Here is a 16,593-nt window from a genome sequence, read left to right as displayed (position 1 = left end):
ACGTGCCCGTGTCAGGCATGTCAAAATTAGCCAAAATTGATGTCAGGTTTGTCATTATACACCTTCTAGACCCAAAATTATGGCCATCTCCGTGTTTTCCCATGCGCAATGACGACCATCTTGGATTTGCCTCCATAGAACGATGTGGACGATGATCTTGAATGATGTGGAGCTGGTTCTGAGATGCAGTAGTTCCTTGTCCCCTTGCTGCATCTTGGTAAGCCTGTTGAAATTGATGGAGGTTGTTGTGTTGATGGTGTTGATATTGAGCCGTGAGAGCATCAGCAGCAATATTCTCCTCAATGCTGACATGACGTATATCAGAGGTAAATCGAGAAACATAGTTAAGGTGTCGAACCTCTCTCGGTGAATAGCAATCAGACTTTGCCGAGAAAGCATGCGTTAATGGCTTATGGTCAGTATAAATACAGAACTGCCTACCCTCAAGCACGTGACAAAATTGTGAATCGAGAGGTAAACTGCCAGCAACTCATGACTGAAGGTGCTCTATTTTGTTGTCTCTGCTGACTGCAAACTTCTTGAAAGGAAAGAAATGGGCTCCCACTTCCCTTCCACATGCTGTTAGAGGATTCCACCCACTGCCACATTCACCATGATACTCAGTGGTGCATCTGACTTAGGATGGACAAGCATCATGGCCTCTGCTAGAACAGACTTCAGTGCGGTAAAAGCAGCATCAGATTCATCGGTCCAGATTAAAAAGTCTTTTTGTCTCCTTCCAATGTCGAGTGAGGTCAGTAAGTGGATGAAGGGTGTCTGCTCAATTTGGGATAAACCTCCTAGAGAAATTCACCGTGCCAAGAAACTCCTGTCAAAAAAAATGCCTGTAAATTAAAATGCAATGAAGTGTTTTAAAATGAAGTCCGGTTGATGAAAAATCCTTCACACCATTTCTGCAGCTATTAATGGTGAAGAGAGAAGGAATCCTTTGTGCCGAGCCCCTTATTGTCGTCGTGGTTATTCAACCAAGCAAATGAAAATCCACTTCATCTAATAGTCATGATGGTGAAGAACAAACGTCACTATTACATATTGATGTGTCGAGTCTCATGAAATAAAATGAAAAAAAAAAAAACATTGCACGGAAAAAGAGCACTTTGAGCTGTACGTGTCCTGAGACGAGCTCTCCGCGTTTCATTTCCACAATGCCCATTGGCTCTCTGAAAGGACTCCACTGATTGGCCAATAATATTCCACGACTTTCTTTTAATCATGGCCCAATTTCCACAATTGGGGAATGTAAAGAAAAATTAACGAGTCACTACAGGATGGATCAAACGTACTTGGTGAGTGCATGCTCGTTATTGATTGGATAATTTTGTGTGCACCAGTGAGCAGATTAACATTTAATTGCTCACCCAATTGTCAAACATTTCAGGCTGTGATTTCTGCGGTGTGTTTTAAATTAGCAAGTATACAATTTATTTCAGAATATATCACACTTTGCAATTTTTTTACAAAAATGTATTTCAATGACTTAAACCATAGGTAAGTCAATTGTGAGTGCAAGTTGAGGCCAGGACTTCCAGGGGGGGGGGGTATCAACTTGTACAACAAAATATATTGTAGTTCTTCATGCCTGTTTGTTTGTGTCCTTTATGAATTCCCTAGCTACTAAGTTTCCTGTTTGGAATTATCTTCAATTTTGTCTGACTGCCAGACAGGCAGACAGATGAAAAAAAAACCACTTCACTCTCTCTGCACATGTGCTGGGGATGAGATTCTGCACACAATTTGCCATATTCAGAGCCAAAATACTGCTAAACTGTAGGTTCATGTTCTGATTCATGTTCCAATTTGTGTTCTACAGTATTCAAAATATATAATTCAATTGAAAGTAAGTAGTACCTCAACCATAGACAGACAGACAAGACCTACAGACAAAGTGAACCAATTGCTCAACCCCACTTTTCGCTTCACGCACGCAATAATTCAACACAGCAAAGCACGAACAGAAAATGCTCCACAGAGCTTGTGAATTTTTTTGCATAATATTATAAACACATTCCATACATCCACCGACTTAAATTTGTGTATATTAGAGTACATTACCCCTATTTATTTTTTGTATATCAGAGTACATCAAGCAGAGTATATAAAAATATTATATTACAGAAGAATCTTCGTTTAAGGCATCATCAACCTGGACACAACTTATTTTCCTCCCATTTAATACAACATATACACAGAAGGTTGTTATAAAAGTACAATTTTATCACAAGTCATCGTTAGATGTTCATCGAAAGGTCAGTCTTTGGTGATGACCAATTCACTAAAGGTAGAAAACAAAGCAACAAACCTGACCTAATACAGCAAGGCTGAATTTTGTTTAATAGGACTTGTTGCTGCTATTCTCTGCATACAGTGCTAAAAAGGTACATTATAGTAATTTGAATTTTTTTTTTAATATCAAGTCTACATTTGTGGAAGAGCAAGGTGACAGAAGGTAGTAGAAAATACACTTACAGTTGGGTAGGATGACACGAAGGGATGGATGAACTGGAGGAGGAGAGAAAATAGGAAAGGAAACAAGTGCAACTTGAAAGTAGATGGGGAGGTTCATTAGGATAGAAAAGATCATGGGTGGGGATGGATAATGACATAATTTGGTGGTACTCTGCCAACTTGAAGCCCTGGAAGGAAGAGTGGGATTAAACAGAGGAAGGAGTTTCCACAAGTAGGAGAAAAGAGGAACAAAGCAGTGGAAGTGAGCAACAAATCTGCATTTTGGGAGTTTCAAAAATAAGTTGCTTATCAAACATGTGCGAACTGGAAAGACTTGGGAGTGGTGGAGAGATGAAAGAGAAGTTGAGAAATACCTGAAGAGAGGCAATACAAAAAAGGATAAATAAATAAAATAAAATAATAAAGATGTCACCTGTCTGCTGAAAGAAGCACATTCTGCTTCTTTGTTGGAGATACTGAGTAGTTTTCTGAGTAGTTGAGCTGTTTGGATTCCACAGGGAATTTGGATTCCACAGTAATAGCTGTGGAAGTAGGGGCACTAGCCCAACTAGGAAGAAGGAAAAGAGGGTTTTGCAGAGCAGAACTCCATTGTGCTCTGGACAAAGATATTTGAGAAGTTCAAATTTACCAAAGAAGGACTTGGCATGCCAGAAGATGCCTGGTGTGTAACCGACATTGGAAGCCAGCCAGCTTTGATACATGTTCTACCCAAGAAAGGTTGTAGCTGATGGTGAGGTCAAGAAGTTTGAGATACTAAACTTCTTCAATTGAACGAATGTGGAAATTGTTAAATCGATTTGTTTGACAATCTTTCTGGAGAGACAGGATGAGAATGTAAGATTTGCCAGGACTGAATGTCATGTTTCAAGTATTAGACAAGAATCTTATCCTTTTCTTGTAGCAGAGGGGGAAGCCACTGCTGACATCCTGTCCACATGATGTGGAATTGTGCAGTCTAATGGGAGGAGGAAAAGAGGGTTTTGCAGAAATCATTAATGATGAAGTTGATAGGACTTGACATTGACACTCCATTTGTTTAATATAACATAAACCCTCAAAAGAAAATCTACCAATATACAAACATAAACCTAAAAAGCACATATCAGTTATCTGCGGAGGATTTCACATCCAACAACATTCATGAAACTCTGACAACATCGCTGAGCTACAAAACTGACAGATCCAAAACAGCCTCATTTGTAATTCTCTTTCCCATTCTTCTTCTTCTTATTCTTCTGTTCAGACAGCCTAATCCAAAATTGGTTTAAGCTCATTAAACACGAATCTATAACATCTTTCAGTGGGAAGGTCCATGACTACTTGAAATTTTCACAACTTAAAAAGATTCTACAAAATAGGCATAGCTGCATACCTACACGTAGGGCAATGAAGGGCCAAGAGGGTGGGTGGGACGGCACCTGTCAATCAGCCTGCTGGGGCAGGTGCACAGCGACAATTAGCCACAAGGGCCAAATCACACCTATATGGGTGTGGTAACAGTGGAATATTACGGACAGTCCAACAACAGAAAACCATTTTCAAGTCTCCCTACTTTAAGTCTGACTATTGTTCAGTCTTCACATATATCCTTTGTGTTCCTCTGTTAATGTTCAACTGTGAGTTTTAACGAATGGATATTTCATAATGCAATCAAAATAAAATTCTCGAGCATGAAAATACATCATTTTTTTTAAAGTACAGAAACAAAGTAATAAAGAAACATTTTTAATGCAAAACGAAGAAGGGATTGTACACAAAAAAATATGAAAACAATGGAGAGGGAGGGATGGTGACAAGAAATTATCATGTGAAACCATCCCTACATCTTTCATTGAAAAATGGTGTTGCCTGCAAATGACAAAACATCTCTCTCAGTTTGGGTTTACAATAACCATAAAAACACACACACACACACACACACACACACACACACACACACACACACACACACACACACACACACACACACACACACACACACACACACACACACACACACACACACACACACGTTTTTTTATTTCACTGGTCAAATTCATACATGGAAACAATACACATACACTCTCATTGCAAATGTATGCAGGGATGGACAAGGAACAAACACTGTTCAATGAAAGATGTAGGGATGGTTTCACATGATAATTTCTTGTCACCATCCCTGTCTTGTTCACATACCATCCCTAAATTCTATTGTATTAAAGGTTTTTTTTTATTGATTGTGTATACTAGGAACAAGACTGGGTACAAGATGCTGCCTTGGGGCACTTCAGCCTCTCCAGGGAGAGGATATGAGATGACTCCATTGAAAGCTACATTCATGTTGTGTGAATGGAGGAGAAAAAAAACATTTCAAAATCAGCAATCCAGGAATGGTGGCCTTTTACCAATGGGCAGAAAACTTGGCAAGATGAGCAGGATGCTAAGATTTTGTTGAATGCCTGAGATATGTCGAGAAACATGGCCTTGACCTCTTTCGTGAGATTCAGGATGTCAATCTATTATTGAAAAAGAAGCAGCATCATAGCTGAAGATGACTGGTCGAGATGGAATCCAATTTGATAGTCAGAGATTAAGCTGTTTAAGAAAAGAAAAAAAGTTCTTGTAGTAAAAAAAAAAAAAATTCATGTTGGCCAAGATGGATTCCTTGACCTTGCTACATTATGTGTTTTTTGGGTTTCTTTTTTTGGGGGGGGGGCCTTTTTCACAGCCTTCTTGGGTATTGCATCCCTTCTGTATATCAGGGAGTGACATCCATCTTCAGAGCAGGTGGGAATCAGCTTATGGTGAAGGACAGGTTGAAGAGAGCAGACAGAGTACAAGAGAGCCACAGGGCAGGATTTGAGAATAAGAATACTGATACCATCTGAGTCAAATCAAGCAGAGTCAAGGCTGGTCATAAGTATAATCTACCTTTTCAGGTGGTAAGCAGTCCAGGAAGCAATGAATATGGGAAAATGGGGATAAAGAAGGATGGGTTGTGTACACAAACATTGGAGACAAACAGTGAGGTGAGGCAATCACCCTTCTTTCAAGGAGAATCAGCTGTGAAGCCATTTGAGGAGAGGGAAAGGAGGGGATGGAGTAGAGTACACACCAGAGATATACCTACGATAATAAGGCACCACAATAACTTTTAAGGAGACAGGTTGGAGAGTTCAGCCTTAAGATCGGCATGATGATGTTTTCTGCCTTTCCAGAGGATAAACACATTTGTTACAAGCCTTGTGAAATGACATCAGGCTACCCCTGTTTAGGTTAGACTTCTACCAGAATGAATAGCCAGGTAGACACACAGGAGTCAAAGACATCCTGTAAGAATAATGTTTCTGTTTGGTGCACAATGTCTGGATTAGCAGCAACAACCTGTGTGGAGAGATATGTGATATTAGAAGAGTCCTCAAATGTTGGAGTCCATACTTTTTTGGAAGGAGGAGAAATTAGAGCTGATGGAGTGGGATAGTATGGATGAGTGGAAGAACATGCTGGGGTTATAGGCATCTTAGTGTTAACTGGAATGTATCTGCACTTGCTGGATATCAGGTTCCGTTCGAGAATCCTAAGCTCAGAAATAGGCAAGCACACATCACGGCGAGGTTGGAGAGAGCAGTGGTTATAAGAGCAAAGTAAAGCAGGACTGCAAAAAAATGTGATGGGCCAAGTAATGTCACTATGAGAAGCAGGCCAGGAAAAATGGAGGAATGAAAGGAGAATGAATGAGAAAAAGTGATAGCACATAAAATAGGAGAGGGATTGGTAAAAGCAGAGAATGGGGAAGGAATATTTTAAATTAACCTTAGCAGGGATGTTGGAAGGAGAGAAAGAGTGTGAGAGTGTGAGAGTGTGAGAGTGTGAGAGTGTGAGAGTGTGAGAGTGTGAGAGTGTGAGAGTGTGAGAGTGTGAGAGTGTGAGAGTGTGAGAGTGTGAGAGTGTGAGAGTGTGAGAGTGTGAGAGTGTGAGAGTGTGAGAGTGTGAGAGTGTGAGAGTGTGAGAGTGTGAGAGTGTGAGAGTGTGAGAATGTGAGAGTGTGAGAGTGTGAGAGTGTGAGAGTGTGAGAGTGTGAGAGTGTGAGAGTGTGAGAGTGTGAGAGTGTGAGAGTGTGAGAGTGTGAGAGACAGAAATGGGAATGTTTGGAGATATGAGAAAAAAGAAAAAAAAGAAAGATTAAAGAATTCCTGACCAAGGTGTATGGAGATGTGGTCATATAGTCAGGATCACATACATCACATCAATACAGAAGTACAAAATGGAAAAGTTTGAAACAGAAACTGACACATAGGACAACAGTACAGATAACAATCAGAAACAGTTAGACGAGATTAATCCAGAACAAAAAAGAAGAAGAAAAAAAAAAATCACATCCACACATGGCAGAAGCAGGGACCAACACATCAAAGCAACCAATTTGGAAATGCAATCTGTACTATAAGAGAGCTGTTTGTGTGTGCGCGCGTGTGTGTGTGTGTGTGTGTGTGTGTGTGTGTGTGTGTGTGTGTGTGTGTGTGTGTGTGTGTGTGTGTGTGTGTGTGTGTGTGTGTGTGTGTGTGTGTGTGTGTGTGTGTGTTGCCATTTTTGTCAGAGATGGCTGAACAGATCTTCCTCCAACTTTCAGAAGTTCAGCAGTGAGTGGCAGGGAGTGTTTTAGGAAGAATTTATTAAATAATTTTTAAAAGTTGGATTTTTAAATTTTTTTAATTGCTCTATCATGTACAAGCCTTTGTAGCGATGTCAAAGGGAGCATTAAATAATTCCAAAACCCATTCATTCGTGGGGAAGAGGGATCAATGGTTTCTCCCACGATGAAGCTGTCTTCTCCCACGATGATGCAGTCTTCTCTCCGGCCTTGCCCCCCTGCTTTGTCTGTGATCTGCCCCCCCCCCTGCCAAATATTTCCACAGGGTGCTCAATGTCAGTCAGCAACCCCCTTTTGATGAAACGACTAAAATCAAGAATTACTGCTCACCTTCACCCTTTCATTCCTCTTTTTTCCCGCCTCTGGAACAAACTCCCACACTTTCTTCAATCCCACTCTTCCCTCCAGGTCTTCAAAACAGCTGTTCACCACCATTTTATATCTTCCCCCATCCAAAACCATGATCTTTTTCACCCCTGTTCTAATGATCTCCTAATGTCTCTGTTGCCTACTGTTTTGTGCTTCCCTCTCCTGCCCCTCTCATTTCCTGCTCCCTTTGTTCTATGTTCTGTTTGTGTTTAAAGCCCTACAATAAAAAAAAATACTCCTGCCCGTACCTGATGAAATAGAAACACAACCTGTTAAAAAAGACAAATGGATCCCTTATTAACCTCCGCCATCGAAGATCGGAGGTTACTGTTTTCACCCCTTTCTGTTTGTTTGTTACTTACGAAATCTAAAGATTTCGTAAGTATATTGATGCCTTCCGTTTGTTTGTTTGTGACTTACGAAATCTAAAGATTTTGTAAGTATATTGATGCCTTCCGTTTCTGTTTGTTTGTTTGTAGGCACGATAACTCGAGACCGGAAGAAGCTAGCAATGTCAAATTACACCACGTGATTCAGGAGGGTGATGGCTAGTGATGATTAGATTTTGGTCAAAATCGGTAAAAGGTCAAGGTCACAGTGAGGTCAAACATAATTCCGTAAATTCATGTGGAGAAATGGAGTATTTTTGCTTCGCTCGACGTTACGAGTTCGTTTTAACTTCGATTTTAATTTTGTCTTCGGTTTTTGCGATCGCTGCGGACGCTTAAAACTCGGTTGTCGAAATTCTGGTAAAAATCGGATGTTTTGGAGACGTTTTAAGATTGTATAAAAAATATTTCACTCGATGCGTCATGGGTCGTCCCATGATGCAGTGCGCTCGAGCAGACGTGTCGTTGAGTTACGTTAAGGTATAATCTTATTGCGTGGAGAAATGGAGATTTTTGCTTCGGTCGACATTACGATTTTTGATGGTTTGATATAGAATCATCGTAGAAACTTCTGGTTTGCGTCGCGACCTTCTCGAGAGACAGCTTTTATTAGACAAGGTCAGAGATCAAGTTGACGATTTCGTAAGTACCAGTCTATGACTGCTTGTTAAGTTGTTGAAGACAACTTCTGGCACTTTGTACAGTTAAGAGTGTGTGTGTATGTGTATGTGTATGTGTATGTGTATGTGTATGTGTATGTGTATGTGTATGTGTATGTGTATGTGTATGCGTGTGCGTGTGTGTGTGCGTGTGTGTGTATATGTGTGTGTGTGTGTGTGTGTGTGTGTGTGTGTGTGTGTGTGTGTGTGTGTGTGTGTGTGTGTGTGTGTGTGTGTGTGTGTGTGTGTGTGTGTGTGTGTGTGTGTGTGTGTGTGTGTGTGTGTGTGTGTGTGTGTGTGCGCGCATCGATTTTCTCAGCGGTCCTTGTGTATATGTCCACGAAACATTTTGACATGAAAGATAATCACCCAAGGACTGAACCTATAAATTTGGGTAAACCTGGATCAAATGATGACGTCACGAAAAATTCACAAAGTTTCAAAAAATCCCAATCATTTACATGGGACGAAATTTCAAAAAATCATTTCTCCGCCATTTCTTGTTCAATTGCTTAGATATTTAATGTGCTTATGTAGGGTCATAATATCTTTCACCCTGCCATGTTTCAACCGGATCGGATCCAGATTGTGACATCACAAAATGTTTGAAATTTGCATTGAAAAGCCCATTTACATGACAAAAAAATTCTTAAAATTCGAAAGTTTTATATTTTTCGTTCAAACTTTTAGGGAATGTAAAACATACGATTGGCCATTAGCTGACGTAATTTGATCAACTTCCGGTTTGTATTCTGGATCCCATCAGCAAAAATGTGTCATAATTTGGCCTTTTTTGAAAGCGCGTATCTCCATCAATTTTTGTGATATGTGGTTCAAACTAGGTGAGAATGTAGTTCAGATATTACTCTTTCATGAGATATCCAGGCCTTCGTTGTGACTGTTCCGGTTCAATTGTTCGCCTGACACCGAAAATTCGTCTATCGCGCTCAGGCGCCAATGGCACTATTCTGCAAACGTGATGTATTCTTTTACAGTGCAGGCCAGTTTTATTAACAATGAAAGGCCCTCCACATCGTACCAATCCATTATGACGTTACCATCACGCAGGTGTGTCAATTTTCCGTTTTCAGTAAGAATTTTGCTTGTTTTTATGCGGAGGAGGTGGAGGTGATGATGGAGTTTTTGACTTAAACCATTCACATCACATTCCACATTCGAATGTTGTTCATGATGGCAACTGACTGAACTGTAAATGCTGTTTCTTGTGCTGTATCCGTGTGACTGCAATGAAGTTATAATAAATTTTCAAACAACTTCGACAACTTCCTCACTCCATGAGTGATTCGTTTGCTTGTTTGTTTGTTTGTTTGTAGGCAAGATAACTCGAGAACGGTAGAAGCTACCAATGTCAAATTACACCACGTGATTCAGGAGGGTGATGGCTAGTGCTGATTAGATTTTGGTCAAAATCGGTCAAAGGTCAAGGTCACAGCAAGGTCAAATATTCGATTTTTGATGGTTTGGTACAGATAACTCGAGAACGGAAGAAGCTACCAATGTCAAATTACACCACGTGATTCAGGAGGGTGGTGGCGAGCGCCGATTAGATTTTGGTCAAAATCGGTCAAAGGTCAAGGTCACAGTGAGGTCAAACATCCAAAACATTCGATTTTTAATGGTTTGGTACAGAATCACCTTAGAAACTTCTGGTTTGCGTCGCTACGTTCTCTCGAGACAGCTTTTATTAGACAAGGTCAGTGGTCAAGTTGACGATTTCGTAAGTACCAGTCTATGACTGCTTGTTTGTTTGTTTGTTTGTAGGCATGATAACTCGAGAACGGAAGAAGCTACCAATGTCAAATTACACCACGTGATTCAGGAGGGTGATGGCTCGTGCTGATTAGATTTTGGTCAAAATCGGTCAAAGCTCAAGGTCACAGCGAGATCAAATATTCGATTTTTGATGGTTTGGTACAGATAACTCGAGAACGGAAGAAGCTACCAATGTCAAATTACACCACGTGATTCAGGAGGGTGGTGGCGAGCGCTGATTAAATTATGGTCAAAATTGGTCAAAGGTCAAGGTCACAGTGAGGTCAAACATCCAAAACAGTCGATTTTTGATGGTTTGGTACAGAATCATCGTAGAAACTTCTGGTTTGCATCGTTACATTCTCTCGAGACAGCTTTTATTAGACAAGGTCAGAGGTCAAGTTGATGATTTCGTAAGTACCAGTCTATGACTGCTTGTTTGTTTGTGTGTTTGTTTGTAGGCATGATAACTCGAGAACGGAAGAAGCTACCAATGTCAAATTACACCACGTAATTCAGGAGGGTGATGGCTAGTGCTGATTAGATTTTGGTCAAAATCGGTCAAAGTTCAAGGTCACAGTGAGGTCAAATATTCGATTTTTGATGGTTTGGTACAGATAACTCGACAACGGAAGAAGCTACCAATGTCAAATTACACCAGATGATTCAGGAGGGTGATGGCTCATGTTGCTTAGATTTTGGTCAAAATCGGTCAAAGGTCAAGGTCACAGTGAGGTTAAACATCCAAAAAACGATAACTCAAGAACGGAAGAAGCTACCAATGTCAAATTAGACCACGTGATTCAGGAGGGTGGTGGCTAGCGCTGATTAGATTTTGGTCAAAATCGGTCAAAGGTCAAGGTCACAGTGAGGTCAAACATCCAAAACATTCGATTTTGATGGTTTGGTAAAGAATCATAGTAGAAACTTCTGCTTTGCGTCGCTACCTTCTCTAGAGACAGCTTTTATTCGACAAGGTCAGAGGTCAAGTTGACGATTTCGTAAGTACCAGTCCATGACTGCTTGTTTGTTTGTTAACCTCCGCTATCGAAGATGGACGGAGGTTACTGTTTTCACCCCTGTCTGTTTGTTTGTTTGTTTGTGAACAGTATTACGGAAGAACTCCTGGACGGATTTCGACGAAACTTGGTGTGGGGGTTAGGTATGGTCCATGGATCATGCCATTAGATTTTGGACTTGGTCCAAAGTCCAATATAGACACTATGGCGGCCATTTTGAAAAAATATTTGAATTTTTGTTTTTGCATTTCTACATGTTTTAAGTGATTTCCAACCCCAAAAAATTAATTTGTTGGAGAAAAAAAAAGAAAATTTTGCAACTTTTTTTCAAAAAAATTTCGATTTTATTTGAAAAATATTTGAATTTTTTTTTTTACATTTCTACATGTTTTAAGTGATTTCTAACCCCCCCCCCCCACCCCAAAAAATTTGTTGGAGAAAAAAACCCCAGAAATTTTGGAACTTTTTATGCAAAAAAATTTAATTTTTTGGGGGCATTTCGCCATGCGCGTCGATCTAGTTTAGTTTATTTAATCGTGGTTCAGTAGAGTCTGATCCGTTTTGACCTACAATGAATAGGATATCAGGTTCACTTAAGTGACCCAGCAGTATTGGCGGTGGAGGTTTTGCACTCTACCGTGTGCTCCCCTTCTAGTTATCTTGCCAAGACGAAGTTTTTGCAAGATATGTTCGTCAGCTTGTATGTTTTTTTTTTTTTTTTTTTTTTCTTTTTTTGTCTGTAATCACGTATGAAAAATTCTGCAGAGCACAGTTATCATTGGAAATTTTTGTAACTTCGCATATCAGAGGCCTATAGAGGTCCCTTTCAGCGCATAAAATTTTGAAGGTCAAGGTCAAGGTCACTTTGTCGCAAATCAGGGGAGTCGACGAAACCCTTATTTTTTGAGTAATTTTGATCGGATCATCGTCAAACTTCATGGGAATATAGTTCATGGTCTGGCGCTCAGCTGAATAATTTTTGGTGGCGATTGGCCTTGACCTTCATGGTTAGCGCCTCAGGTCAAACATATTTGACCCCAGGGTCAAATTTTCAAGTTTTAGGAACCATATCGTGTAGTACCTCAAATTGAACACCTCGATGAGTGCTTTCTAGGTATGTCAAGCTTGAGACATTATGACGTCATTTGGTGACGTTATGAGGCAAACGCATATTTTTCATGGTTACTCTGTAGAACAATTCTCATCGGAATCTCTCGTAGGCAGATATTCCTCAAGGAGTCACTCCTGGTGGATAGCAGCCCTGTTCACCTCAGTGTGACCTTAAAGAAGTCACACGTGGTCATCTTTTGGCAAGATATGGGTCACCCTGTGGGTGACATTGGTTTATTTTTTGTTTGTTTGTGAACAGTATTACGGAAAAACTCCTCGACGGATTTCGACGAAACTTGGTGGGGGGATTAGGTATGGTCCAAGGATCATGCCATTAGATTTTGGACTTGGTCCAAAATCCAATATGGCCGCTATGGCGGCCATTTTGAAAAAATATTTGAATATTTTTTTTTTGCATTTCTACATGTTTTAAGTGATTTCAAACCCCCCCCCCCCAAAAAAAAAAAATTGCACCTTTTTTTTCAAAAAAATTTCGATTTTTTTTTTGGGCATTTCTACATGCGCGTCGATCTAGTTTAGTTTATTCAATCGTGGTTCAGTCGAGTCTGATCCATTTTGACCTACAATGAATAGGATATCAGGATCACTTAAGTGACCCAGCAGTATTGGCGGCAGAGGTTTTGCACTCTACCGAGTGCTCCCCCTCTAGTTTGTTTAAGCTGCGATGCATGGGTAATTTAAAACACAGAGTAAATGCTTGTCTGTGAAACACTGCACGGCAAAATGGCAATGGCCAAGGTAGAATAAATTTCAACTTTCAACTCCATTAAACTCAGTCCATCGATTCAAGGAGCTGAAAAACATTGAAATTAACACAAAATAGAATGAAACTCACTTCACTCAGACCACACCATCCAATTCCTATTAGCATTAACATCAAGCAAGAGCATCTGCATGAACTCTCACTCCAAACCTCTAGGAAATGTAATACCCTCACCAGTTCACTTATGAATGTTGTTTTCACACAAAATTGTCCAATTTAAAATTTTCTGATCAGGAAAATTTGTGTAGCAAAAAAACACAAAACAAAAGCATAACAACACAGTACACTTCATGTAGAATAACTTCCGTTCATCATCAGATAAATGCATCACGTCTCAAAGCAAAATAAAGAAAAATAAAATAAAATAATAAAGGTGCTCTCCTTAGCATGTAAAACAACAACAAATTTTCCAGTAAATGCTTCACGTTCCATCGTATAAATATAGCTTTTGTTAATGGGGATATAATAAATATTTGTATTTTGGGATAGTTTGCTTTCCCTTTAATGATGAAATGAAACGACTCAATAAATAAAATTAAGAGAGAATTATAGAGCAAAGAAAAGGGGGAATTTCTCCTCCTGTTAGTCCACATGGAAGATATAATATCCATGTCGATCACACAGTTTAAAATAAAAGTAAATAAATAAATAAAAATATTCCAATGCACAACTCATCCTTTTGCTGAAAGATCGAAAGCAGTGTTTCTCAAATGGTGGGTCATGGATTTCCGGAGGGGCTGGGGGTGTGTGGAGGGGGGTTCGTGAGCTGTCTGTGCTAAGTAGTTACACAAATCCTAATAATGTTCCCAACGACATACCTACATGAGCGATCATGCAACGGTTCGTTGCGATAAAAGCTAAAGCCAGAAACAGGCTGATCGATGTAAAGAGTGAGCTACGATGTTCACCGAGGAAGACGAGTCCCCAAATTGACATATATGCAAAAAGGAAATAAAAACGCCCCAGATACGAGCCTTTTCGTCACACCTGCAGTCAGGGTTGACACTAATGGGCCAGCCCATCTTTCCCCACCTGTGTATTTCTTTTTTAACCTCACTTGAATAAACCCAGTAAATTGGTTTTTTTTCTTCAAAATCCCCATTCCTGGGTTGTTGCTGTTTTTTTTAACCCTTGTAAAGATAACGGGGTCACAATGACCAAATACCAGGACGGGTGGGTCATCTGGTAAATCTGGCTGAGAAACACTGACCCACAAAGTGGCCTGAAAGTTGCTTTACTCCTCACCAGTAAAGCATTCATTCTTAAACTCTTTTAATATACAGGTTTGAATGTGCAGTACTCACAATAATCAATCAGTCATTAAATCTATATGCACTTCATCATATAGATACAATGATTAAGAAGAGATTAAGAACGAATGCTTTGCTGGGGAGTGGTAAAGGGATTTTCAGGCCACCCTGCACACTGTACAAGAAATGTTTACTATATCACATAAGCGGTTATGCCCAGTCATAATAACTGAAAATTTGTAATTGGACATGCACAATGAGAATAATTTAATCACCGAGCTTGCAGTCTTAAACTTCACCAATTCAGGTTGACTACACGCAAACTCTTATTCCTCGGTTCTCCCATCTGTGGAACCGCCTTCCCAAGGCCGTTGTGTGTCACTCTTCCCCCGCAGAGCTTCAAGGCAGGTGGTGCACACCCATCTCATACCATCCCCCACCTCTACTCACGTTTTTATACCCCATTGACCCTGTATATAGCACAACCCTCTTATTTCAGATTGCTGTGCATCCTCCTCTCTTTTCTTTTTCCTTTATCAAGTCCAACTCTTGCCCCACTGTCAGTTCATACCCTGTTACCTCGCTCTTCTATGAGCCTCGATCTTGTCGAGACATAAAGAAGATAACAGCAAAACAATGAGCTACTTTTATTTCAGCAGTAAGCTGTCACCCATTCAATTGAGTTTGGCAGATTAAAGGGCAAGCAGCAAATTCAAATAAAACGAACAAATTTTGCTTGTAAGGATTTCATACATTTGTAACGATGTCTATTTACACCCCCCAAAAACACAAAACATACATACTTATGCCGTTGTCGCCGTGCCCATCAAACTCCTCTCTCAGATTCTGGAAACGAGAATAAACAGGGGGGGGGGGGGTTATTTTTTTTATTGAAGCCAATCTCACACATTACTACACATAGAATACTAATGAAATTGGGGGGGGGGTGGGGGTGGGGATGAAGGGGTGGTTTGGTTATTCTTCAGGGGATGAGAAAGTCATTTTAAGTTGTCTGTGGTGTGGCTGAACTTGACAGTGTCTAGAACTCATTAGCACAGCCAATTCCAGCCCAAAATTGCACACCTGGAGAATAAAGCAAATCGAGGGTCATGAACAATACCAACATAACGAGCCATCGAAACTTTGCTTCGCACTTTGCACGAAGCAGTCGATGCAATTTTCAATTTCATGCCATGACTGCAAACCCACTCCTTGAGCAGTCAGCTACAAGGGGTCTTAGGTGACATCTCCCTGGGCTTGTCCTGACCGTCTAAGACCTTTCATGATCCCAAAGCATCGCACACAACGAGGCAACTCGACTTTTGGAATAGGCACAACTGCAGGGCTTGAAGTTTACCAGTCTGTTAAAAGTTTTGAAGATCCTGTGAAAGTTCTCCAGAGTGATGACTGCCCCGCACACTTCGTGGAACTAGGGGGCAAGAAGAAGAAGAACAAAAAGACAAAAAAATTAGGAAAAAAACAAAAAAAAAAAAAAAAAAGAAAAGCGAATTGTTTAAATGAGAATCATATTATTAACATTCTCTTTCGTTCTTTTTAGAAATAATGAAGTCAGACCAGTTCACTGAAGCCTTTATTATTATTAAGCCCAAGTCGTTAACCAGGCTTGGCTACAATTGGGCCAGATTTCCAACATGCTAGGCCGCGACGCAAGAATCACGCCTTTCGTTTGTCCGTCCCTTGTCCCTCGTCCCTCTTCTCCCGATCGCCCTCCTACTCCTTCCTAACCTCCTGCAGATCGAACACCGACCCCTCCGACCCCGTGTGACCCAGCCGCACAGCTTATCCGCTTCTAAACCTCCCGGCCCAACGATATGGATGTCGCTCGAGTGATAAATCGAATCGAGATTACGTTGGAGAGAGGGGAGAGAGTGGTGGGAGTGGTAGGAGTGGGGGGGGGGGGGAGGTAAACGTACCGACGATGAGCAATAAATACACAGGATAGAAAGAAAGGTTCGAATGAGGAAAAAAAAATAAGAGGACGAGGAGATAACTAATCTGATTAGAGGGAAGCGTGAAGAGGAGGAAGAGGTGTGGGTGAAGAAGTGGAGAAATGCACACACAAGCGCCAGAGAGCACACACACACAACACAGTTCATCCAAAC

The 16,593-nt window shown here is 40.5% G+C and overlaps 1 protein-coding gene across 14 annotated transcripts in view; it reads right to left on the bottom strand.

The window, feature by feature from the left end:
* DCUN1D4 (defective in cullin neddylation 1 domain containing 4) overlaps nt 1-16,593 on the bottom strand; it is a 112,565-nt gene that overhangs the window by 95,416 nt on the left and 556 nt on the right. For 6 of the 14 annotated variants that reach the window (XM_085864073.1, XM_085864069.1, XM_085864071.1 and 3 more), the window contains exons 2-3: nt 15,828-15,899; nt 15,274-15,316 (exon numbers count right to left, since the gene is read on the bottom strand). Coding sequence is in view for 1 of the 14 variants with exons in the window: in XM_085864065.1 (XP_085720191.1) it covers nt 15,274-15,316; nt 15,828-15,899; nt 16,405-16,587 (298 nt within the window). In the remaining 13 variants the exon portion in view is untranslated. Of the gene's footprint in view, nt 1-2,487; nt 2,521-15,273; nt 15,317-15,827; nt 15,900-16,150; nt 16,372-16,404 lie in introns of those variants that run through there. The other 8 variants (XM_085864072.1, XM_085864067.1, XM_085864077.1 and 5 more) reach the window with 7 other exon arrangements.

This window comes from Eptatretus burgeri, chromosome 18 (assembly GCF_056783735.1).
Source record: "Eptatretus burgeri isolate ZD-2024b chromosome 18, Ebu_testis_v1, whole genome shotgun sequence".
NCBI classification, from domain to species: domain Eukaryota; kingdom Metazoa; phylum Chordata; class Myxini; order Myxiniformes; family Myxinidae; genus Eptatretus; species Eptatretus burgeri.
The sequence above is the reverse complement of the archived record's forward strand: the minus strand, read 5'-3'. Positions and strand labels throughout refer to the sequence as shown.